Below are 26,866 nucleotides of genomic sequence, written 5' to 3'. Positions count from 1 at the left end.
TGAAAATACTGTTATCTTGGCTTGTTTCTTTTGGTATTAGCTTTTAATTCTAGGGACTTTAGCAATTGGTATATTTATATGAACTATATAAAATAAATGAACAATTAAAATATAAAATTGGTAAAAGACAGTTAATGAAGTGACAAAACATTTATCTGAGAAAATTTTTAAAACTCCAATTTTTTGAACTTAAGTGATTTAAGGAACTATTCCACTCCCTGGTACAGAAAATATTCTATGGGGAGGAACAGAGACATCTCTCTGATCAAGGAATGAAAGAAAAAACAGAAGTGAAGTTTAAAGGAGAAAAAGCTTGCAAGTCTCTCTTTTCTGATGCATACATTTCTCCACTTGTCCCTAAGAGTTTCATACCTAAGAGTTTCACAATATTAGGATTATCAAATTCTGCCATGAGGGCTGCCTCCCTCTGAAAGTCTGCTTGCATATCTGCTGAGGCTTCTTCTTTGAGCATCTTCACTGCCACCATTGTGAAAGGTTCATAGGGAAGTAAGCCTGGAGCCCTGAGAGATACATTTAATGAGCAAGAAATCAAAGATCAGAAGTATTACACATAGTCACATGATAACTACCCATGTTTGTCCACATCCCCCCACTCATGCAGGCTTTCCCAAAGCCACCGAACCAAAGAAAGATGGTCACACTTAAAACTTCTTGACTCCAATTAAAAATCACTAGTGTTATTTTCAAAACAGATTAAGGTTGAAGATGCGTTATTTATAAATAACAGGAAATCAGAAGTGCCTAGATGATCATTACCATTGTAATCGCTTTATCGCTGGCTAGAATCTAAATTCCTAGAAGGCAGGAACCATGACTTTTTCATCTTTATATTTACAGGCCTACAAGTGCGCCTTTCAGTTTTCTGCATTCATGCTAAGTAGCTTCAGTCGTGTCCAACTCTTTGTGACCCAGTGGACTGTAGCCCTCCAGGCTCCTCTGTCCATGGGGTTCTTAGGCAAGAATACTGGAGTGGGTTGCCATGCCCTCCTCCAGGGGATCTTCCTGACCCAAGGATTGAACCTGCGTCTCTTTCGTCTCCTGCACTGGCAGGCAGGCTCTTTATCACTACTGCCACCTGGGGAGCCCTTCATTTTTTTTTTTTTTTTTTGGTTCCCAATAAATATTTGTGTGAGATTTTCATTAATCATGTAACCTCCATACTAGGGCCACTATATGTAGAGGTAATGTTGTGTCCTGCCCAAGAGCAACAGGCCAAAGTTGACAGTCGGTGATTAAAACCAAGTCTACATTCTGTGGCCAAGCTGTGTGTCTGTGGAGCTACATGAAGATAAGTTATTTTATTGCAGCTCATACAAAGACATTAATTGGGCTAGCATTGGCCCTAATACATACTCCTTTCTTGAGCACGTTATCTGCCATTTCTACATTATTTTTTTCCTTTTCTGTCTTGCCATTCTGTGAACATCTATTTAATATCTACACATATCAGGCTCTGAGTTCTTAAACTGAAACATTAGTTCAGAGAAAATTTTAAGTGAAGACTATAGCAATTGAAAATGGAAGAGATTTTAGAAATAATACTAAAAGCAATGCAAGAAATTGATTTAAAATGTCTGACAAAATTCTCTTCTGAAAAATATTCAATTTTGCAAATTGCTTATCATGAGAACACTTTATAAAGATTGTCTCCATAAATACAGCCCTATTTTCCAGCAAAGAGGGAAAATTATCAAGACTCAAACTACAGTACCCAAAATAATAAGGTGAGTTATGTGAAGATTTAGCTAATTTGATAATAAATATTATACATAATTACACAGATATCAAGTTTACGGCCTGGTAGCTGTTCAGACACAAGGTGTTTTAGTGGGTAGATTTTTTTTGAAGTGGGCAACTTTACCTTGCTTGAAAGACCCTTCCAAATGCTCCCTCTCCAATATCTCTCACATATTCAATGTTATTCCTGGGATACTCCAGACTGAGCAACTTGGGATTCAAAAGGAGTGGCATCCTCTGGTACATGGGGTTGGGGTGAAGTCTGTCTAGCAAGAGCTCAGAAGGAAGAGTGGTGAGGGTTACTGCTGCCGATTCTCTGCAGGTAAGACAGGTAAGATCAATAATGAGCTGAGGGCCAGGTGAGAGCTTTGTACTCAGCTTCAACAGAGACATAGGAGTTTAGGAGGAAACAAAACAAATTATGCCAAGTTTATGAAAGATCCTTCTGTTTTAGAGCAACAAAGGATTTTAGATTGGAGTCTAAAGACACTTTTTTTCTTTTTCTTCAGGAATTTTGTCACCATCCAGTCTGGTAGTGGCAGTGGGGCTGAAGGAGCTAATGGGGAGCAGAAACAACCATATTCTTCCAAATTGTGGTTTTGATTCTATCTTCTGCAAGAAACTAACCTTAGGACAAGGGATCCTATGCAAAAAGTCATTGACATTTTTAAAGATCGTGATGGGGGTGCTTAACTTTAAAACAAGGCAATGGGTGTCATAAAGAGACTATATATATGCTTCCTCCCATCTCCAGTGAAATAAATAAAAATTTTAAAGTGTTAAGTGATGAACTTAAACTAGAATCTCACCTTTTCTTATTTTTCCATTGTTTTCGTCTTCGGCAGCAATAAAGAGTAGTTATGGTAAGAAGCACAAATACGGCAAAGCTGGACATGATGGAGATGATTACGGTCATAGAGTACGCAGGCGAGACAGAGAAGGAGGGCGAGGAGGAGGAAGGCGCATTTGGAATGTCCACACTTGGCTTTGAGGACGTCATTGGCGGGAATGCTGTAAGTCAACAACAGTGTTTTCATTCATCCTTAAACGTTTAAGAAGCAACTTTTGTATTTAAGCAATCAGTAAACTAAACTTAAGACCATTTGTTTATGTATCAGGTTCTCCCTGGGTTTATATCTATAAAGTGCAATTGTAAGAATCCAGTGAGGTCCAGTTGTAAGTAAATCCAGCTTATGTGTGTTAGCCACTCAGTCGTGGCCAACTCTTTGTGACCCTACAGACTGTAGCCCACCTGACTCCTCTGTCCTTGGGATTCTCCAGGCGAGAATACTGGAGTGGGTTGCCATTACCTTCTCCAAGGGATCTCCCCAGCCTAGGGATCGAACCCGGATCTCCTGCATTGCAGGCAGAGTCTTTACTGTCTGAGTTATCCAGCTTATAGACTCATAGAATTTTAAAGAAAAGACACAGAGAAAGAACACGTTTTTTCCAAGACAAATGCAGATCCTGAGCTAGTGTTCTTTACAGGCATCATATTGTTTATGACCTGACAACAATCATGGAAATTGTTATTAAACAAAATATTTTTATGAAATTAAAGTCAGGATTGTCTGAAGCTGAGCTTTTATATATATGTATTATTGCTTTACAAAAACGAATGGAAGAATGTGGAAAATGGAAATAGTAGGACACAATGAGAAAGCTGATTCATCTAACAAAATCATTTCAAACTCCTTTTAAAAAGCTCAGTGCAATATACAAATAAGGTAAAATCTGCATTACTGCTGGAAACCAAAAATATGTGTGTTAGTCACTCAGTCGTGTCCAACTCTTTGCGACCCCGTGGACTGTACCCCACACCTCCAGGCTCCTCTGTCCATGGAATTCTCCAGGCAAGAATACTGGAGTGGGTCGCCATTCCTCTTCTCCAGTGAATCTTCCCACCTAGGGATTGAACCTGGGTCTCCTCAGAATTGCAGGCAAATTCTTTACCATCTGAGCCACTGGGAAAAGCCCTGATCTCATACTAAATCTCACTAAATCTCTTTTCCATCTGAGCCACCAGGGAAACCAAACGATGTCATACTAAATCTCTCTGTTCATGGGGTGCAAAGTCCATTGTATATCTATTAAAATCACACTGTCAATTATATTTTAAATCCGTTTATTTGATTGAGTAAAGACAACACGGATAGAAAATATTTTAATAATCAACAAGAATGTCTTAATACTAAAGAATGAACTTTGTACCCTAAAAAGAGAGATAAACTTTATTTTTAAATATTTGTGGGATACCAATAGACATAATCTTTTTTGTCAGGTCATAATTACTAAGATTATGTATCCAAGTAAATTTCAAAAGAAGAAATTATGCAGATGTATTCTTTGATCAAAATGCAATTAATAGTAGATTAAATAAAATCCAATAGGACATTAAAAAAAAGAAAGAAATTGATAACCTTTCAATCAAAGAGTAGAAATTAGCCATAGTTACAGATTACAAAATAACTTCCTAACAGTGTTTATGAGATTTGGCCAGAGATGTGCTCAGTGATAAACTCATAGCATTATCTCCTTCCATTAAATTAAAAGAATGAAAGTGAATGAGCTGAACATCTAATTCAAGACATTGGAAAACAAACAAAATCGACAGAAAACAAAGAAAAACAGGTGATAAAGTAACAGCCGTGTACAAGCAGAAATTAATAAGTTAGAATACACATAACAGAAATTATAGACTTAAAAATAGGTCAATAGTCTTATAAATATTTATCAAGTAGTCTAATCAGTGGCATTTTAATTTTAAAAGAAAAAGAAAGGCACAAACATACAAAATTAGGAATGATAAAGTCATTTTAACAATAGATTCAAAGGTCAATAAATATGAAGTAATATATAACTGTGGAGTTACATTTTAAAAATCTTGAGGGAAATGATAGAAACATACTAATTACCAAATTGAAGAATTAAAAATCTGAAAATAGTCATAATCAGGAAATTTAAGTTATTATAGTATTATGATTACATTCTTTCAGTCTTAGAAGAGATACAGTTTTATAATATGTTCCAGTAAGAGAAAAATCTTTCAGGTTGTTTCAGGAAGTTGTAATACTAATATCACAACCTGACAATGTTAGCACAGAAGAAAAGTGCAGACATAGATTATAGAACATAGATTTAAAAGATCCTAAATGAAATATTAACAATTAACTGCAAATAGTAAAAACACACACACACAATGATTTCATAGAGGAGCTATATTAATATAACACATCACAAAGTCAAAGGAAAACTTTCATTGCTGTCAGTGCTTGAAGCCATTTGAAACAGGATACTTGTAAAAGCAGAGATTATAAGGGATGCCCATGTATGACTTTTTAGTCTGGTTGTGGACACAGAGATTTTTCCCTGAGCACCAACAGCTAAGTAAGTGGGTTTTAAAGCTTATGGAGACGGAATTTGGTCACCCCTGTGGCTCCAGCAGGTACCTGGAACTAGAAGAAACTCAGCACAGCAATAAATGCAATAAATAAAATATGTGTGCAGGACAATGACAGCATTTCTCGTCAAGCGTCACAGCAGTGATGGGCATTACAGACTTGCCAGGTTCCTCTGTGATGGTTTGAAAGCTGCTCAGACTTTCTTTGGACTGAGACATTCAAAGATTTAAAAAATCAATCCAAGATGAGTGGGAGTGAAGTGTGAGTGAAAGTCGCTCAGTCATGTCCGACTTTTTGCAACGCCATGGATTATACAGTCCATGGAATTCTCCAGGCCAAAATACTGGAGTGGGTAGCCTCCAGGGGATCTTCCCAACCCAGGGATCGAACCCAGGTCTCCCACATTGCAGGCAGATTCTTTACCAGCTGAGCCACCAGATGAGTGGGAAGGGGGATTTAAATCGGAGAGCTAACCTTCCTGCTAATAAAAAAGCAGGACCAATCATTAAAAGAGAGAGGGGACTATTATTGTATCTGCATTTCACCAGAGCCATTCATACCATATTTAACATGTGAAGGAATGTAATGAAATTTATGGAATTGGCAATGTAACCTTATTAGTATATATAAGGGTAATTTTTAATCAATACTATCAGAAAATGGAATTAATTGCATAGTAAGAGAATAAGCCATGATGATTTAGTAAGATTTTTTTCAAGATGAAAAATTGGCACAGGTTCAACAAGAATTTTATGCATTTAATTGTTTATGGGTTTAATTGTTTCTTCTTTCAGGAGAGTTTTACTTTCTCAGTTCTTGTTTTTTGTTTCTGATCGACTTGCCCTCATCTTCCCTAGAGCAATATCAATTATCTCTTTGGGTCCACATTATCAATTTCAGTCTCCAGTTTCTTTCCTTTTAATCTTTTTCTTCTCTCATCAGTTTTATCTCTTTATCCTTTGCCTTTGAACATCAGAGGAGTCTTATTCACTCATTCATCCACATATTAATGGACTTATTAAATGAATATTGATTATTAAGTGTCAAGGACACTGTGGTGGACATGACAACTCTCTATGTTAAAGTACTTAGCTGGGAAGCAATTAGAAAACAAATAATTACAATAAAATATGAAGAGTGTTACAAGAGTGGTGAGAACAAGGATGCTTGTGAGAATCCAAGGGTAGCCCGAGTCCAGGTTTCGGCATTCTGGCTAGGTTTTCTAGAGTAACTTTTAAGTTAAATATTAAGAGTGAGTAGGTGTAACTGGTCGAAGGTGTATGTGTGGGTGTGGCCATGGGGAAGAGGGTAGGGGGAGTCAGGAGAGATAGTATTTCACAAAAAAGGAATAACGTGTGCCAGAGCCTGAATCAAGCAGTGCCCCTGCTTTTCTAAAAGGGTACCTACAAGTTTCATTGTTAAGTTGGGGAAGGTCTATAGATAAGACTGCGGAATTCTTTCCTAGAGATTTTGAGATGACCCCTTTAAAACTGTTTGATTTGACCCAGTAAACTATATACCAAAAACCAGCTGTTTTAAAAAAACACCTGTCTTCCAAAAGAAGGACCAGTTGTCACAAAGAAAGAGCATGAATTGGCTCAATGAAGAGAGACTGTACTTTAAGAGAAACTATACTTCTGTCCTAGACATCATGAAATATGGATGTAAATAGACGTGCACGAATCCAGTTACATACACATAGGTTTCAAGGGCACAAAACAATTTTTTCCTCTATAAAGAATTAGGTGATATAAAAATCATGAATGTGAAATCAAAAGATGATAATTTAAATTGGCTTATTTTATGGCCATAGAAGGGACAACACTGCTCAATAACTTTGGGATGGAAATAGGATTTATATCATTCACTAAATATCGTGCTCTCCATGGCCTAATTAGGAGCTGTAAACTGGGATCTCCAATGATCTGCCTTCATATTCTACCCTGGATGAGTATAGTGAAAAGCCTTTAAGAGAGAGAGACTGTACTTTGTCCTAGACATCATGAAATATGGGTGTAAATACGCATGCATGAATCCAGTTACATACACATAAGGTTCAAGGGCACAAACAAAAATACTTACTTGTTAGGTTTTCTTTTTTATAATCTGAAGGGGAAAGGATAAAAATTTGTTTTAGGAACATCCAGATAGCTCCTATGTTCTGTGAGAGAGTGCTAAGAAATACAAGTTCCCTTTCAGCTTTTTAATATACAACGGGAAAACATTTTTTGCATTCAAATGTGAAAGGATTGCGTCTTTGGAATGAATCCAGCTGTTAGGGCTAACCACATAGTTCCTTACAAATGAAGTTCATTAAAGCAACATGCAGCCATTCAGCTTTGTTTCGTGAGATCAGCATTTTCAAACATGTGGCTTATTTTTGCATGCTGAAAAATCTGCTTCCTTGGCTAAGAAAGAGGACTTTATTTCTTTATTCCACTTCTCTGACAAAATATGAGATGTTTCTTAGCCATTGCTCTGCATATTCCAAAAAATGTTATAAGCTGTCATCAGATCTGCTTATGAAGTAAGGTAAGATCTTCAACAGCTCTGAAAAGTACTCTTTAATTTCTTTTAGAACAAATGGAATAAATCCTTATGCTGCTAACTGGTACAATTAGGATAGCAGTAGGATTCTATTATTAGGTATGGAAGGAAGGCAGAACTCAAAAAAAAAAAAAAATAGAAATGCCTAGAAATGATAGGAGATTTAAATTCACACCTCAGTTTCCTCAAAATAGTGCATTTCTCTGAACCTCCAAGGTCTCAAGAGAACTCTGTTACCTAAGTATGGCAGTCTGGTACAGGCCATGGGGTCCCAGTGCATGCTGGGGAGTTTGTTGCAGTCTGGCATGGAGAACAGAAGCATCCCGGATCTGTAGAGTTCCCTGTGGGTCTTTTCTTCCACCACCAGCCATTCTTTTGCACAGAAGAGCTCCTTTACTGCCAAGCAGTATTCTCTAAAGTGATTTAAGGAGAACAAAATTTAATGAATCATAGCACCCTGAAGCCAAATTGGAGCCTAAATCCTGTATTTTCAAAGCATCATTGTAGTATACTGTCTGTTCTTGCAAAAGTATCCATGTATAGATCCTTTTGTAAATAACGTGAGACTTAATGAAATATATAGTATATTATCCTGTGAGATGAAATACTATCTTGTTTTTAAAACATCACTAATGCTACTGGAGGAAAGAACTTTGAGGTTCAAAAGGTAAAAAGATTAGAAATCCCCGGTATGTTTTCTCTCAACTTCATATTAAAATCACTACAAAGGTTCAGAAACAAGTTATACAGAACTTTAAAAGCACACACACTAAAGTCAGGGATCATTGTCAAGCAGTCTCCAGCCTGAGAGGTTTTTCTATAATCTCAGGGCTGATGGGCAGGGCTTGAGGAACACAGTCAGTGTCTCTGTGTGCTTTGTTCTTTGAAACAGAGTAACATCACCTTCCTGGATGGTTATAGAAGAGCTTGGGGGTCCATACCCTGCCCTGCCCTTGGAGAAGCTGAGTCCTGTGCCATTGCTGTGTGTGCTTTGATCTGAGAGAACTAGAGTAACGTCCATGTGAAAATGAAGCTATAACTGTCATCTCTGTGTTGTACTGTGAGTGGAGACTCTGCAGAAGGAAATGACTACCCATTCCAGTATTCTCGCCTGGAGAATTCCATGGACAGAGGAGCCTGGTGGGCTCCAGTCCATGGGATTTCAAAGAGTTAGACACGACTAAGAGACTAACACACACACACGAGTGAAGAGGCTGAAGAAAGACGAGGTAGACTAGTTGGATTCTATAGAATTTTGTGGCTTAATATTTGTTCAAGTTTATCTTATAGAAAATAAGATAGACTACACAGGAGAAACCAGGTTAGTTCCAAATTAAGATATTTGGGATGCATAATAAGAGGATATTAAAGATGAATGAAATTAAGGATAATAGCAGTGTTATTCATTCAATATTTGAAGTGTAGAGTAGGAAAGTGTGTGTCCATACATGTGTATGTGTACCTACATATACATATGTGTTTTTTAACACTCAGGCCTACACTCCCACTTTTCCAGGCAACCACTTGCCAATATGGACCAAATGAACATGTGTGAAATGACTGGGCTGTGCATACAGATGTGATGGGATACAATGAGGGTAATGAGTATAACAATGAGATGTAGATTCTTAATATGTCTGCAAGAGTAGGGGAAGCAATGGGGCTTTCAGCCTTCTGAGAAGCTGAAGAACTGTAGAAACCTTGCTTGGCTTGCTTCTAACTATGCTTGGTTCCATCCTTGAGTCGCATAAGCACATCTTTTTGTGTTCAGATGTTATAATTAAACTATGCAAAAGCAACATGGGACATATGAGAAAACTAGCCCCACATTATGTGGAGAAAGCAAATACCTGGGCAAGTTGTTTTTTATTATAAGTTAAAAAACACTAGAGAATTAAAAAATGTTTTTTGTTTTCATTGACACGAAGCCTTTCACCGAAGCATGGCCTTTACAGAAGAGTTTTTCACAAGGGAAAAAATCAAAAGGAAAAGGAAAGTAGACTGAAAACTCGGTTAAGTTAAACACGACAGTGACTGAAGAAAATAAAGACTACAGGGGAAGGCGCCAAGATGGCGGAGGAGTAGGATGGGGAAAACACTTTCTCCCCCACAAATTCATCAAAAGAGCATTTAAACGTTGAGTAAATTCCACAAAACAACTTCTGAATGCCGGCAGAGGACACCAGGCACCCAGAAAAGCAACCCAACTCCTCGAAAGGAGGTAGGAAAAAATATTAAAGACAATAAAAGAGACAAAAGAGGGAGGGACGGAGTTCCGTCCCGGGAAGGGAGTCTTAAAAAGAGAGAAGTTTCCAAACACCAGGAAACCTTCTCACTGCCGAATCTGTGCCGAGCTTTGGAAGCACAGAGGACAACATAACAGGGAGAAAAAATAAATAAACAATTTAAACTCGCAGATTGCGAGCCCTACGGTAACTCCTCCAGCGGAGAAGCAGCGCAGACGCCTGCATCCGCCATTAGCAAGCGGGGGCTGGGCAGGGAGGCGCGGCGCGGGCTGCATCGCTGAGAGTAAGAATCTGGCCTGAATACCCTGAGCACTATCTGAGCGAAATAATTTGGGCTAGCAAACCAGACTGTGGGATATCTACCATGCGAAAAGCCAGCCCTAACCTAAGACACCGCCAGCCCGCGCACGGATCAAAGGACTGAACAGAGGTAGCCGGCTGCAAACCTTCCCCCTCCGGTGACAGGCAGCCAGAGCCGGAAGGGGGCAATTGCAGCCCCAGAGAGACATTATCTATAAAACTGGCTTCTTTGCTAACTAAAACTTATTAGGGGTCTGGACGGTCAACATCTGCCTGAGAAGGTGCGCCGGTTTTACACCCAGATAACCAACTGACGGGGAGGCGATAAGTCACAGCATTGGCGCTCGCTAAACACCTCATCACCTGAGCTGCTCGGACCTGGGAAGAGCACAAAAACGCAGCCCCAACTGAGTCTGCGCCTCTGAGGACTACCTGAGTGCCTGAACCTGAGCGGCTTGGACCTGGGAGGTGTATGCAACCCAGGGCCAGCCTCGGATTGTTCCCGGCGGAACAACCTAGAGCCTGAGCAGTGTGGGCAAGGAGGCTACACGCGCCGTGAGCGGGGGCAGACCCAGTGTGGCTGAGGCACTGCGAGCGCAGGCCAGTGTCATTTGTTTGCAGCATCCCTCCCTCCCTCCCCACAGCGCGACTGAACAAAGAGAAGAAATACAGCTCCACCCACCAGAACACCGACACAAGCTTCCCTAACCAGGAAACCTTGACAAGCCACCTCTACATACCCACACACAGCGAGGAAACGCCACAATAAAGAGAACTCCACAAACTGCCAGAATACAGAAAGGACTCCCAAACTCAGCAATTTAAACAAGATGAAGAGACAGAGGAATACCCAGCAGATAAAGGAACAGGATAAATGCCTACCAAACCAAACAAAAGAGGAAGAGATAGGGAATCTACCTGATAAAGAATTCCAAATAATGATAGTGAAATTGATCCAAAATCTTGAAATTAAAATGGAATCACAGATAAATAGCCTGGAGACAAGGATTGAGAAGATGCAAGAAAGGTTTAACAAGGACCTAGAAGAAATAAAAAAGAGTCAATATATAATGAATAATGCAATAAATGAAATTAAAAACACTCTGGAGGCAACAAATAGTAGAATAACAGAGGCAGAAGATAGGATTAGTGAATTAGAAGATAGAATGGTAGAAATAAATGAATCAGAGAGGATAAAAGAAAAACGAATTAAAAGAAATGAGGACAATCTCAGAGACCTCCAGGACAATATTAAACGCTACAACATTCGAATCATAGGGGTTCCAGAAGAAGAAGACAAAAAGAAAGACCATGAGAAAATACTTGAGGAGATAATAGTTGAAAACTTCCCTAAAATGGGGAAGGAAATAATCACCCAAGTCCAAGAAACCCAGAGAGTCCCAAACAGGATAAACCCAAGGAGAAACACCCCAAGACACATATTAATCAAATTAACAAAGATCAAACACAAAGAACAAATATTAAAAGCAGCAAGGGAAAAACAACAAATAACACACAAGGGAATTCCCATAAGGATAACAGCTGATCTTTCAATAGAAACTCTTCAAGCCAGGAGGGAATGGCAAGACATACTTAAAATGATGAAAGAAAATAACCTACAGCCCAGATTATTGTACCCAGCAAGGATCTCATTCAAGTATGAAGGAGAAATCAAAAGCTTTTCAGACAAGCAAAAGCTGAGAGAATTCTGCACCACCAAACCAGCTCTCCAACAAATACTAAAGGATATTCTCTAGACAGGAAACACAAAAATGGTGTATAAACTCGAACCCAAAACAATAAAGTAAATGGCAACGGGATCATACTTATTAGTAATTACCTTAAACGTAAATGGGTTGAATGCCCCAACCAAAAGACAAAGACTGGCTGAATGGATACAAAAACAAGACCCCTACATATGTTGTCTACAAGAGACCCACCTCAAAACAGGGGACACATACAGACTGAAAGTGAAGGGCTGGAAAAAGATTTTCCATGCAAATTGGGACCAAAAGAAAGCAGGAGTCACAATACTCGTATCAGATAAATTAGACTTTAAAACAAAGGCTGTGAAAAGAGACAAAGAAGGTCACTACAGAATGATCAAAGGATCAATCCAAGAAGAAGATATAACAATTATAAATATATATCCACCCAACATGGGAGCACTGTAGTATGTAAGACAAATCCTAACAAGTATGAAAGGAGAAATTAATAATAACACAATAATAGTGGGAGACTTTAATACCCCACTCACACTTATGGATAGATCAACTAAACAGAAAATTAACAAGGAAAAAAAAAAACAAAAACAAAAACATGTATCTATAAAGCTCACTAAAGCAAAGCACAGTAAAATGAGGTATGGCAATAAAAGGCGTTAAATTTATCAAATAAAAAAAAATAATAAAGTGCTGAAAAAAAAAAAAAAAAGGTAGAAAAATGCATTCAAAAGATCATTTAAAAATCCAAAGTCTTTCATCAACTAAACATTTCTACGAAAATCCCTATGAGATGAGCCTTTGACTAGGAATCTAATCATTTCATCTTTAATTTTTCCTGAATAATACTTGGCTCTTGTATTTTTGATATCTACTATTTCAAGGAATTTTTAATTTCCAGAATAACTCACAATCATTTATACTCAGATTTAATTGAACAAACATTGATGGAGGGCCTTCTATTTACCAGGCAACATTTATCCAATTTGATTTGGCATCATTACTGTTACAGCTTTGTAATCAGCCAGTAAATATTTTTGGAAAAAAAAAAAAAAAAGAAAATAAAGACTACAGAAAAGTGAAAACAACTTCGTTTCACTGAAACGTGAAATCTCCATTGAAAAAGAAATGACTTGGCAAGATATTGAACAAATGATAGAGGAAAACTTTAGAAGTTCTAACTGAATGCAGAAAGAAAGAATGAAAGATAAAAATGGTAGGTAAGGCGATGAGGAGAGCAAGAATCAAGCAAGAAATTCAAAGTACAAATTAACAATGTATCCCAACAAGAAACTAGAGCACATAAAAAAGATAGAAAAATGTTCAGAGATACACTATAAGAAAACATTCTTAATAAAAAGGATATAAATCTGATGAGGAAAATATATTAGCCATTATTTTTATATTACTTATAGGAAAGAAATCTACTCCCAGGTGAATTTTACAAGTATTTTGAATCTCAAGAATTAAAGAAATAATCTTACTACTATCTGGCAAGAGAAAAATATTCCCCACAAAGGAACAAAATTCAGGATTGCCTTATATGGTCTTCATTACAGCACAGCCCCCACAACTGGTCCGTATGCAAGAATTTTAAGGAAAACTGAAGGTAGCACAAGACTTAAGTACCAGTCAAACACACATATATGTAAGGTTATAAAAAATAACTTTTTACATGTAATGTGTAAAACCTCTATTTTAGCTGAACAAGAGGTGAATCAAAGTTGAGAACTGAACAACAACAGGATTTTTCTATGGAACAAATGACTGAGATCAGGGATAAATAACACAGAGAACTCTTCCAGGTACTTGCTGTGTACGTGACTATGCAATTATGTAAAAGCTAAGAATATTCTCAGAATGCAAATACAACATAATTGACTAACACTAGCCTGGTTTATAATTCCACAAAATGTTTCAAAAAGCAAGTATGGAGGGTTCAGTACAGTTACCCTAACTAATTAGAACTACCTGTAGCACTCTGTTTTCAAGTTTACTTTTGGCACTTCCTAAATATGACTGAGCGACTTCACTTTCACTTTTCACTTTCATGCATTGGAGGACGAAATGGCAACCCACTCCAGTGCTCTCACCTGGAGAATCCCAGGGACGGGGGAGCCTGGCGGGCTGCTGTCTATGGGGTCGCACAGAGTCAGACACGACTGAAGTGACTTAGCAGCAGCAAATATAACTTTTGGCACTTCTGGGGCACTTTTCCCCTTTCCTATGACACTTAATACCTTCTAAGGTAATATATAAATTGTCTATTTATCATGTATCCTTGCTCATTGCCTTCTGCTGCTGCAATATACACCCCATGGACAAATGCCCTTGAATAGTGCTTAGAGCCCAGTAGGAGCTCAATAAATATTTACTGAATAAATGAAATTCCTTATCATCCATTGAAAGAGGCACAAGTTATTGTTTATGATTAGAAAACCAGGATGAATAGTATATGTTTTAAAGTCTTACAAATAAGTAGCAGTAAAATATAACGTGGTTGGAGACTTCTGAACCATCTCGAAATATCAAGGCAAATAGAAACTATTATAAAAGATATAATACAAATGCAAGGAGACAAAATGAGAATATCTGAAGAGCAAACTTACTAGTTATTTACAATGAGCCCAATTTTAATCCTAATGTTATTGGTACAAAAAGTGGAAGTTGCCAGGACTGCAGGAAATTTTTCTTAGGAAAAAACAGTTATTGTGGAAGGGTTTACTGCATTGAATCAGACAGGCAAAACTCGTTTAACAGGAGAAAGGATGGAACAACTTAATTACTCATGACACTAATACCTATATAATCTATATGAATTTTGTACCTTAAAAGCAGAGACCAAGTCTCTTTAAATGTCTAATTTTTAAACAATTATTAATTATATTTGAGAGAAAAAACAATAAAATGTGAAAATTTCTAGACTTATGTTTTTGATCCCAATATTAATAAATTGTTTATAAGGATTAAAAAATTGAAACAATTTTCAGATTAAAAATACTTGTTTAAATAGCAACTGGAATTAGGAAAAAACATTTAATGGCTTACAGATTTAAGAGATAATTACCCTATTCTAATAAATTTGACATCTCAATGACAGAGATTTTTTTTTCTGAAAAAGAACAAATTATTTTTTCTAAAAAAAATGTAAATTATATTCAACCCTGAGAAAGGACATCTGTGGCCTAAGCATGAAAACTGGTCTAGGGTGTAAATGTTGAAAAGTTACTCAATAAATTTATTTTGCTCTAGCATATGAAAGACACTTCAATTTAATTCTGGTTGTTCCCTAAGAGATATCTAGATGTCATATCTGATGAAAACATACTCTTAACTGAAGAAATAACAAATTATATTAGTCTTAAAATGTCTCCAAACCTTCAAAATCCACAGTAAGTTGAAGAATGGAGCATTGTGTTTTAATAACCTCTCCATGGTCCTTGTGTGCTAAATAGAGCACTTAAAACTATTCAGTATTTAAATAGTTCCTGGTTTTATTGAAACAGATGGAAATGGTCTATGTTGATAGTCTTCCTGTTTCCTTGAAAAGTAAAAAGCATCTGTCCAGTTTCTAATATATGCCATGGATGCAGTTTATCTTTTAATCTTGTCAACTCTATCTTGCAAATGAGGAAACTGAGTTTAGCCCAGATCATGTACATCTAGAAAATAGTACAAACAGGATTTGAACTTTGTTCTAATTAGCTCAAAATTCATGTCGATTCCTATCTTTGCTATATAAAATGTAAATAGAGGCAAAGATAGTTCTATTGAACTTGGATTTATAAATTTCAATGCTTAAAGAGTATGGGGGATTTAAAGAAATATTTATAACTACTTCCACCCCTCCCATGAGACAAGAGTGTCAGTACTTAAATTAGAATATTGGGTGGAATGTATCTTGATATTCTGAAAAGCTCACGAAGATCTCATGTTTATTGGCAAATAATGTTGAAACTCTTTAGAGTCTTTATTTTCTCTATCTTGGTTTACTAATGAAACCCATATTAGTTTGGGATTTTGTTTTTTACTTCTTAGAAAGTAGGGATATCTGTGAATATGAAAATGATGTAAACAATAACAAATATCATAGAATATTATACCTTTATGACATTTTCTAGCTCAATGTTAAAGCATTAGTTGCTCAGTCATGTCCGACTCTTTGTCACCCCATGGACTGTAGCCCGCCAGGCTCCTATATCCATGGAATTCTCCAGGCAAGAATACTGGAGTGGGTTGCCATTCCCTTCTCCAGAGGATCTTCCTGACCCAGGGATCAAACCCAGGTCTCCTGCATTGCAGGTGGATTCTTTACCATCTGAGCCACCAGGGAAGTCCCATGTATAATGTTGTATCAGCCATCAGAGATTTACAGGGTAAGAATTTTGTCCAATTAATTACCTTGTAGTCTGGACAAAAGCTAGCTTTTGCCTTTACTCCTGTACATGACAACTTCCTCTTCTGAAAACTTTCCCTGTTTGCAGACAAACAGAATTTCCCCATTTATTTATTTGTTAATTTTACCTGCAAATGGGCATAGGAGTAGGTACCACCCCAGGATTGCATTCTTGGAAGATGTGGTTACACAGCAAAGCTTCAGCAGCTGGCCGGCAGAACGGGCTCACTGCTTTCAGTTCATTCCAGGCAGCATGAACCAGTAGTTCTTGGGCCTCCTCAGGGTCTGCGTAGGAGTTGTTGAAGAAAACAAGAGCGTCTTTTGCCAGGACAGCATTGCACACCTCCCCTCTGTACTGGCCGCAGTAGCCTTTGTTATCTTTCTGTGGCTTGCTGAAAGAAGCAGTGAACAACATTCCGGATCACATGCTGTTTCTGAGCATTCAATCTGCCTTTTTGTTTATTTTCCATTTCCACATCTGCATCACAGAAATAGAAGATTGTCCTGGCAAATTGGTTGAAATGTTCCATCTGAATATTGTCATTTCCAGCAGCAATTATATTACCTCTAGCTACTCCAGAGGTTATGATGAAGATCCAAATTGATAACCATGTGGAAAGCTTTGGAAACTCTCAAGGCCAGAACGTGTGGGAGTGTTTTTTATTATTTCCATCATAAATAAAATTTGACTCCACATTTCTTACAAATAAGCTGACGTAGCAACAAATACATCTACAAAACACATTCATCATGATGATTAATAAGTGGTTGAGTGTAGTAATTGGTCCGATCCAAAAACTTGCAGCTTTATGAACGTGAGAAGTCAAAAGTGAAATTCACTCAGTTGTGTCTGAGTCTTTGTGGCCCCATGGACTGTACCCTGCCACGCTCCTCTGTCCATGGGATTCTCCAGGCAAGAACACTGGAGCAGGTTGCCATTCCCTTCTCCAGGGGATCTTCCCAACCCAGGGGTTGAACCCAGATCTGCATTGCAGGCAGACTCTTTACCAACTGAGCCTCTAGGGAAGCGAAGCGATAGTTGCTTAGTCATATCCGACTCTTTGTGACCCCATGGATTCTAGTCCTCCAGGCTCCTCTGTCCGTTGAATTCTCCCATAGTTTATTTAAATGTTATGATAGGTAAGCATTTTAATTTTGTGGCACACATCTTCAATACTCAGATCCTAGCACCCACACATCTTCCCAACATTCCATTAAAGAATAAGAAGAAAGGCACACAGGGAGGAGAAAGCATTGGACTCTCAGATGAGAGTCTCTAGGACTCTCAGAGGAGCTAAGTAGCATCTTCAATTTTGCTATTTTCTCACCACATGTCTTAGGGAAAGTCATCTGGTTGCTTAAGATGCCATATTCTGTAAAGTGATGTAAATAATTATCCTGAGCCCAGGTTATTGTGTATTCATGGGTAGTAAAAGTACTGACATAAAAATAAGATTAAAAACTTATCTGTTATAATTATTGAAGAGGACAGTAAGGAAAATGAAAATACTGCTGGTGCTCTCTGCACATATCCACTGTTCCTTTAATGCAGGGCTGAGAATTATAGCTCCTCAATGGCACCCCACTCCAGCACTTTTGCCTGGGAAAATCCCATGGATGGAGGAGCCTGGTGGGCTGCAGTCCATGGGATCGCTAGAGTCGGACATGCTGAGTGACTTCACTTTCCCTTTTCACTTTCATGCATTGGAGAAGGAAATGGCAACCCACTCCAGTGTTCTTGCCTGGAGAACCCCAGGGACGGCAGAGCCTGGTGGGCTGCCGTCTATGGGGTCACACACAGTCGGACACGACTGAAGCGACGCAGCAGCAGCATACTCACTTGACAAATATTTATTGAGCACTTGTTATGTGCAGGCACTGTAATGGTCTCAATATATCTTTATGCCTTCCATCAGATATATTGTTAACAGTGATGGCAAATTCAAATTGCTTTCTCATTTAGATTTGTACATCTGTTGGAATTTAGCATTTCATTATCTTTATATAGAGGATTTCAAGAAAAGAAAATTAAACAACTGGAATTTGTTTAATTGAAGTGTTTTAACTGCTAAAAGATCTCATCTGAATTTGAAAAATTGATTAGAAATTATCAATGACTTGTATTTGAGGCAAATCTATTAAATGAGATACAACTCATTTAGGTAAAACAATGAACTTCCATGAAATATTATATTTTAAAATAATGTTTTCTAATATAGAATCATTTTCTAATTCATATTAGCATTTTACTAATTAGTTAACATGACTTTTATTGTATTACTTGTAGTTTATTGGGGGTTTTAAAAATGAAGGTTTTGAATAAGGGAACACAAAACTCCCAAGAAAACCTGGGCCCTATAAGGTTGAGAAAACACCAGAAATAGCTTATTACTCAACTTCTGAGGAAACCCAAGGTAGGATGACACTAACAAAGTTCGAGAGAAGCAAGGATACTGTGCTTTAAGAAACTGAGTAATAATACCTGATAACTGGAAGTAACTCAAACTGTTTTACAAAATGGTCATACATATTGATAATCCTTCCTTAAGAGAGGAAGGTGACTATTTTCACTTAGAAAAAAATGTATCATGTAAAAGTTAAATATTTATTTCTCCTGATCTGAGTTGAGAATTAATCATCTATGTTTCATTGTCATATGATAACTATTCAATAACACTCCTTTATTTTTCCACTAATATTTTTAAATAAAAAGTTCATGATTTTGTTCTTTAATTGCATAAGCAAAAGCCATTAAAAAAATTGGAAACTAAGAAAAATTACACAAAGGAAAAGTTATAAAAGTAGCCTTAGAGATAAGGGTTGTTAATAATGAATTAACCAATTATTTTCTCTGATTTCTGCTGCTTTTCTTTTTAAAAGCCCTAGAAAAATCTTTAGAACAACCTCAGTGTGAATTAATAGTACTGAGTCCTCATTGATTTTTGAGCACTAGCTACATAATGCAAAAGAAAAAAAAAAGCAGAATAGGCTTTTAATAGAAGGGAGAAGATCTTGGTTTTAATTTTGGTTTGTCTTCATACCAGCTTGACGATAACTAGTCTGTGAAAACCGTTTGCATCCTGGGAAAACCATACAAAGTGTATGGTTCTTGCTAATTTTCTGTGTCTTGCTGATGTTTGGGCAGCATTAAAGACTGCTTTTGTAGATTATCGTCGCTTTATTAGCCCACAAGGCAAGGGATATTTAGCATCAAATATATATATGTGTGTGTGTGTGTACGTATGTATACTATGAGTATATCTCCCTTATTTTGGCAACTTATAAACCTCAAATTTTATGTGATGATCAAATTTCTGAGGCCAGATATGGAAGCCAATTGGGCCATTTTTTTCCCCTCGACCTCCTAACCTTATCACTTAAAAATTCCTTTTAAGGAGCTCGCAGCAAAACCTAGGGAAAAAGATGAATGCAAAAAATTTCCACTGGTGCCTTCTGCCTTTTGCAAGTGATGAGTCCCCTTTCTGTCCAACTGAAGTCATGTTTCTCCACATGTAGCTCTTGAGACTGCAGATGGAGTGACAGCAGAGGCAGCTGGTCCTGTTGCCCATTCAGCAATGGGACAGAGGTTGCAGGGATCTGTTCACAGAGTGCTGGTCATTTCGGAATAATCTGCCAAACTTCCTCCAAAAATTCTAGTTAATATGCCACTTGCAGTCAGTCCCTCTCTTGCCTCCTGACAAACTAAACCTGACTGAGTTCTTTTTCTGTATAGTTTCGTTTTTGGAGTCAACAAGTGATGTTTGATCCCAGCCTTGCTAGTTTCTCTTGTAACAGACAAGTCTCCTTGACCAAATGAAATATTTGAAGGGTTCTTATTGCATTTTCGCTTTTATTTTCTCTCTGCTTTAGCACGTATGACTCCCTTTCAGTAGAATACAGTTGACCCTTGAGCAATACAGGTTTGAATTACTTGGATCCACTTTTACGCAGTTCTTTTCAATAAATACTACCGTCCTATACCATCCCATGCATGGCTAGTTGAATCCAAGGATGCAAAATGTGGATATGGAGGAGCCCCATAGACATAGCGTGGACTGTAAGATACTGATTGGTGCCGCTAACCACTGAATTGTTCAAGGGTCCACTGTTTTAAAATGTAATGCTCCAGATTCTATGAGAGAGACATCTACTCCCTTTGAACACATAATACATTGTCCAGTGGCACATTCAGATGACCAGCCATGCCATGGTTGGTGGGGACAACCCCACTACCTCAGTGGAAATGCCACACCTTCTTTTCCTGCCCTCCCATGTGGGAACTGTACCTCTCCTTCGATGGTGACACACCTTTGTTATACAGCAACTGCCCAGCCTCTCATTGTACTTATACCACGGTCAAGGCTCTACATCACTCTCAGTCTCCAAAGCAAACTGGAATTGTTCTATCCTTTCATGTCTAATGTCTTTGTGTATGATTGTGTGGCTCGGAGATAAAGAATCTGCCTGCAACGCAGGAGCTGCAGGAGACGCAAGTTGGGTCCCTGGGTCAGGAAGATCCCTTGGAAGAGGGCATAACAACCTACTCCAGTATTCTTGCCTGGAGAACACCATGGATAGAGGAGCCTGGCATGCTACAGTCCATAGTGTCGTGAAGAGTTGGACACTTAGCACACACGCATGCACATTCTCTAAGATGGGGGTCAGCAAATAGAACCCACAGGTCAAATTTGGCGCTCTGCCTCTCCTTATATCACCTGTGAGTTAAAAATGGTATGGTCAAAGGAATCAAAAGGAGTGAAAATTATATGAAATTCAAATCTCAGTATCCAGAAGTTAAGTTTTATTGGAACACAGCCCAGTTCATCCATTTCCAGATTGTCTATGGTTGCTTTTGTGCGGCCATAGCACAGCTGAGTAGTTGCAACAGTGACTATATGGCCCACAAATCCCTGTACTTACTGTCTTGTCCTTTACAGAAAACCAAAGGTCTTTGTGTTACCACAAGTGAAAAATGGTATGGGAGTTTCTTTAGTTAGCATTTAGTTGACTGTAATCAGTTAATAATTTTCCTTTGCATTTAGTTCTATGCGAATGATTTCTGTCCTTGAGCCCTTAGGGTTTGTGCATGCTTCCGTTATTACGAGGTTCTGTAATTCGTGTAGGGGTATGTGTGTGTGAGTGCGCGCGCACACGTGCTTAATCGCTCAGTCATGTCAACTCTTTGCAACCCTTTGATTGTAGCCCCACCTGGGTCTTCTGTCCATGTGGTTTTCTGGGCAAGAGTACTGGAGTGGGTTGCCATTTCCTTCCCCAAAGGATCTTGCAGACCCAGCGTGTGTATGTATATGTCCCCTAGTAAAATGTCAGTTCCTTGAGTGCAGGGAATACATAAAATTTCTTTTGTTCCTCCACTTTCCAATATAGCGCCAGAATTAGAGTGAGTGTTGTTGTTTTAGCAGCGTAATAGTATGTATTTATATTTGGCTGCACCGGGTCTTAGTTGTGGCATGCGGGATCTTCATGACATCGTGTGCAGTCTTTCATTGCAGTGCATGAAACTCTAGTTGTGTCACATGGGTTCCAGAGCACGTGGGCTCAGTGGTTGCAGCATGTGGGTTTAATTGCTCTGTGGCACGTAGGATCTTAGTTTTCCATCCAGAAATCAAACCTGCGTCCCCTGCATTGCAAGGTGGATTTTTAACCACTGGATCACCAGGGAAGTTTCCTAGAGTGAGTAGCTTAAAGATGCATAGAGAAGACGTGTGCTAAAGGGATGAATGAATGAAAGATGACATCTCTTCTATGGGTGACCTGCATTTCAATTTACCTTTTTCCATGTATATGCCACATATCTCTTCAGTAAATATTCAGCTTCTCTATTGTATCCTTCAGGTCAGTATGCTGTCTCTTAGAACTGTGATAGCCACCTAATTCTCAAATACCTGATAATTTTATTTATCAGGTAAACAAATGCATCAAAGCTATATGAATTGGGAAAAAGATTGGGAACACACTACATTTTCTTAGGCTATGAATTATTATTTATGCTATGAATGATTTCATTCCATGGAATTATAATCAATGGCTTGAGTTGTAGGTCCTGTTTAGTTGCTGTGTTGAATGGGTTAGCACTATAGTTATGAATCTGTGTTTTTGACTCTGACTGTCTGAGCTCAGATTGAGGTTTTGTAGTTAGCTGTGTGGTCTGGACAGCTCTTTGTGCCTCAGGTTCCTCAGATAAAGAAGGGATGATAGTTCTTGTCCCATAAAGTTGCTGAAATAGTAATATGAGAAAAGTGGTGCTTAAAATGTCTGCAGAACTTAACTATTATTGTTATTTTAATTAACCATTTTGATGGGGGCTTCCAGGTGGCACAATGGTAAAGAATCCAGCTGCCAATGCAGGAGACTCAAGGGACACAGGTTCTATCCCTGGACTGGGAAGATCCACTGAAGTAGGAGATGGACACTTGCTCCAGTATTCTTTCCTGAAAAATTCCAGGCACAGAGGAGCCTTGTGGGCTACCGTCCACAGAGTAGAGTACAATCCAGAGTAGGACATCGCTGAGCAACTGAGTGCACACAACCATTCTGAATCTTGATTTCGTCATTTGTAAAATTAGGTTAAAATAGTTACCACACATCATAGAATTTTTATGAAAGTCAATTTATGCAAATAAAACATTGTAAATTTCAGAATGTTATAAGGTGTTACTTTCTTATCTGCAGGATAAAGCTATGAGGGAGAGTTCTGGAGTCAATGCTGTTTCTCTTTTCCAAGCCTAGCATTTACTTGATGTATGAGTCACTTATAGTCTCCAATTCAAAGTAACTCTCTTAATCTCTTTTCCATACAGTAGGGATAATAGTACCTATTTCATTGGGATGTCTCAAGGATAAATTTTTAAAATGTATGTAAAACTCTTAGCATAGTGCCTGATACATAGTAGGTACTCAATAGATACTAGCTATCTTCATCATCATCTTTTTGTGAAAGTATTTAAAGGATTAGAAATTAGAGAGTTTCTGAAAGATTACAGTGCTCAACAAATAATAGATAATAAATGGCATGTCAAACAAAGCAAAACAAAACCTTGGTGTAATAGCAATACCTTACCTCCATTCTAGTAGCAGGAAAGGGAGTTTCCACAGGAAATCAAAGTAAAGGAGAAAAGAAACAAAGGTTAGTGCATTTTCATCTCAAGGCTTCTAAGAGATAATTTTGATACCTCTAAGTTTCTGAAAAGTTCTCTGCATCTTCCAGGAGGCCAGATCCTACATTAACAGGCATATTTGGAGAAGGAAAGTAAGAAAATATTAAATGTCTGTAGGAACTGAATTCTTTTTAAGATGAGTCATCCATGGCATCATTAGCCTAGGCAGGATCATAGTCCGATTTTCCCTCTGTTAGCCACCCAGGGACTTTTGAACCAGAAAGCAAGGAGTGGAGGGCTGAACAGGAAAAGGAAAGAGGGGATGGATGGGGGAGCTGTTATTTTCACAGACCCACTGGCCTCACGTGGTCATACAGGGTCTCACACTCAGAAGGGCTCCATGCTTAGTGTAGTGTTCTGCTGTGATCATCTTGAAACACTTAATAATTTTCTAACAAGGGGCCCCACATTTTCTGGATAGAACAGATGGAAGAAACATAAGGAAATTCTTAAAGAGAAAATGGTATGTAATTCAGAAGGGGTAAAGACAGAATCTAATAGCAGCTGGACAAGGAAACCTGTTGAAACATGAAAAGACCAAGGTTCTGTATATGAAAAAGCCCTCAATTTAAGAAGAGAGGATTCTATACCATGGAGATGAACCAACACCAGAGAGAATCCAGCCATAGAACTTGGGAAGAGATATTAAACTTAGACGGGCTTCTATTTCAATGGCAAGTAAGAGGACAAAAAAAAATCAAAGTTGTTTAAAGGTGCTCAGTCTTTTCAAGAATATTAAGAGAATCAAAGGATGATTCACTAGACTTCGTGTGTTTTATACAGAAATTTCTCCAGTCACATTTTCTTTGGGGGGGGGGGCGTGGAAAGGGAAGGGCTTCGAGAACCTTGCAATTATAAACAAGTGCTTTTATCTCAAAACTAGCTATTTTTAAAATTCTAAAAATTTCCAACAGTCATCAATATTTGTAGTATCTTTTCAATTATCTGGAAAAGCCAATAAAACTTTGGCTCTCTTTTCAAACATACAGCCAATCTAATATGAAAAAGCTGCATGATTATAAAAAGAATGCTTACCTTGTGGTACTAGCTGTGGGACAGCTGGTAGCAATTTAGTGCAGCTACTGGCTTATTCATTTATTCTTTTCTCTTTTATTAAGAACAAAAGCAAACACCTTTAATCAGTTGGAAACCAGATGAAACCACCATGAAATGCTGAGGGATGGGGTCTGTTTTGTTGATAAGAACACTCTCTGCCTATGGTGGGTGAAGCACTGGATGGGAGAGGGAGTTGTGTGCTCCTGCTGCATTACCCCAGGCCTCACAATTGTGGAGAACATTGCAAGGGACCCAATAGTGTGACTATGAGACATGACAGAGAATGTGAAACATGATGGTGTATTCAATTAGCTATGGTTATTATGAAACAGAGTCCAAAGTTTTATTTTCTCTGTAATAATGTGAAACATCAGCTCAAAATATAGAAAATAAAAATATGAAATGACTGGATAAAGATGTCATATATATATATATATACATACATATATATACATATATATAATGGAATAATACTCAGCCATAAAAAAGACTGAAATGCTGCAACATGGATGAACCTAGAGATTATCATACTAACTGAATTAAGTCAGATAAAGACAAATATCATATGGTACTTATATGTGGAATCTAAACTCTGATACAAATGAACTTATTTACAGAACAGAAATAGAATCTTTTGCACATGGTTATCTGGTTTCCCCAATACCATTTATGGAAAAGACTATCTTTTCCCCATTGTATATTCTTGGCTTTTTTGTCATAAATTAATCGACAAATATATGTGTCAACTCACATATATGTGTAAGTTTATTTCTGGGATCTTGATTCATTTCCATTTGTCTATGTTTTTATATCAGTTCTATTAAAAAGCAGAGACATTACTTTGCCAACAAAGGTCTGTCTAGTCAAGGCTATGGCTTTTCCAGTAGTCGTGTATGGATGTGAGAGTTGGACTGTGAAGAAAGCTGAGCACCGAAGAATTGATGATTTTGAACTGTGGTGTTGGAGAAGACTCTTCAGAGTCCCTTGGACTGCAAGGAGATCCAACCAGTCCATCCTAAAGGAAATCAGTCCTGGGTGTTCTTTGGAAGGAATGATGCTAAAGCTGAAACTCCAGTACTTTGGCCACCTCATGCGAAGAGTTGACTCATTGGAAAAGACTCTGATGCTGGGAGGGATTGGGGTCAGGAGGAGAAGGGGACAACAGAGGATGAGATGGCTGGATGGCATCACTGACTCGATAGACGTGAGTCTCAGTGAACTCGGGAGTTGGTGATGGACAGGGAGGCCTGGTGTGCTGCGATTCATGGGGTCGCAAAGAGTCAGACACGACTGAGCGACTGATCTGATCTGATGTATAAGACTGTGTCATCTGCAAACAGGGACAATTTTACTTCTTCCCTTCCAATTTGGATGCCTTTTATTTCTTTTAATTGCCTGATTGCTTGGGCTAGGACTTCCAGTATGATGTTGAATACAAATGGTGAGAATGGGCACTCTTGTCATGTTCCTGATCTTAGAGGAAAAGTGTGTAATGTTTTGCTATTGAGTACGATATTGGCTGTGGTTTTGTTATATATGGCCCTTACTGGGTTGGAGCGCATTCCTTATATCCAATTTGCTGAGAGTTTTTATTTTTAATGTATGTTGAATTTTGTTAAATGCTTTTTCTGCATCTACTGAGAGGATCATATTTTTATCCTTAAAAATATGGATATATGTACATATATTATATATGTACATACATACATATATAATAGAATAATACTCAGCCATAAAGAAGACAAGTGCCTTTTTGCAGCAACATGGATGAACCTAGAGATTATCATACTAACTGAATTAAGTCACATAAAGACAAATTATTAACAGATTTGTGTATGTTGAACCATTCTTGCATCCCAGAGATAAATCCCACTTGATCATGAAGCATGATTCTGTTAATGTGCTGTTGAATTTGGTTTGCTAGGATTTTATTGAGAATTTTTGCAACTATATCCATCAGGGATATTGGTCTTCGGTTTTCTTGTATTGCCCTTATCTGGCATTGGTATCAGGGTAATAAAGACTGCTGGTAATGCTTCTTTAAATGTTTGATAGAATTAATACCTGAGTCTATTTTGATGGCCTTTGGCTCTTCCAGGACTGTGCTCATTACAGGGATCATGGGCTGTCTTGCTGGTCTCTGTCACAGGGCTGAGGGTTCTGAGGACAAAGCTCAGGCATCTTGCCAATAACATGGCATCCTGGTGAGTTTAAATGGCAACTTGAGCCTTTTGAGGTTGTGACTGAAGGGGAAATGAAACTTCCT

General features: G+C 38.1%; 1 protein-coding gene and 1 long non-coding RNA gene across 6 annotated transcripts in view; one reads left to right on the top strand and one right to left on the bottom strand.

Moving 5' to 3' along the window:
* LOC147367790 (uncharacterized) overlaps window positions 1–2,693 on the top strand; it is a 52,185-nt gene extending 49,492 nt beyond the window's left edge. For both annotated transcript variants that reach the window (XR_015132116.1, XR_015132117.1), the window contains exon 2: window positions 2,604–2,693. This is a non-coding gene — a long non-coding RNA (uncharacterized LOC147367790). The remainder of the gene's footprint in view (window positions 1–2,603) is intronic.
* MUSK (muscle associated receptor tyrosine kinase) overlaps window positions 1–26,866 on the bottom strand; it is a 97,655-nt gene that overhangs the window by 2,220 nt on the left and 68,569 nt on the right. For 2 of the 4 annotated variants that reach the window (XM_086315931.1, XM_086315932.1), the window contains 5 exons: window positions 23,448–23,454; window positions 7,944–8,119; window positions 2,568–2,769; window positions 1,883–2,074; window positions 373–521 (listed from right to left, as the gene is read on the bottom strand). In XM_086315931.1, coding sequence (XP_086172057.1) covers window positions 373–521; window positions 1,883–2,074; window positions 2,568–2,769; window positions 7,944–8,119; window positions 23,448–23,454 — 726 coding nt within the window. Of the gene's footprint in view, window positions 1–372; window positions 522–1,882; window positions 2,075–2,567; window positions 2,770–7,241; window positions 7,266–7,943; window positions 8,120–16,497; window positions 16,933–23,447; window positions 23,455–26,866 lie in introns of those variants that run through there. The other 2 variants (XM_086315930.1, XM_086315929.1) reach the window with 2 other exon arrangements.

The sequence above is a fragment of the Bos grunniens genome, chromosome 8, assembly GCF_055505025.1.
Source record: "Bos grunniens cultivar Pamir isolate PY7600 chromosome 8, Bosgru_T2T1.0, whole genome shotgun sequence".
NCBI lineage: Eukaryota > Metazoa > Chordata > Mammalia > Artiodactyla > Bovidae > Bos > Bos grunniens.
This window is presented reverse-complemented; position numbering and strand designations above follow the sequence as displayed.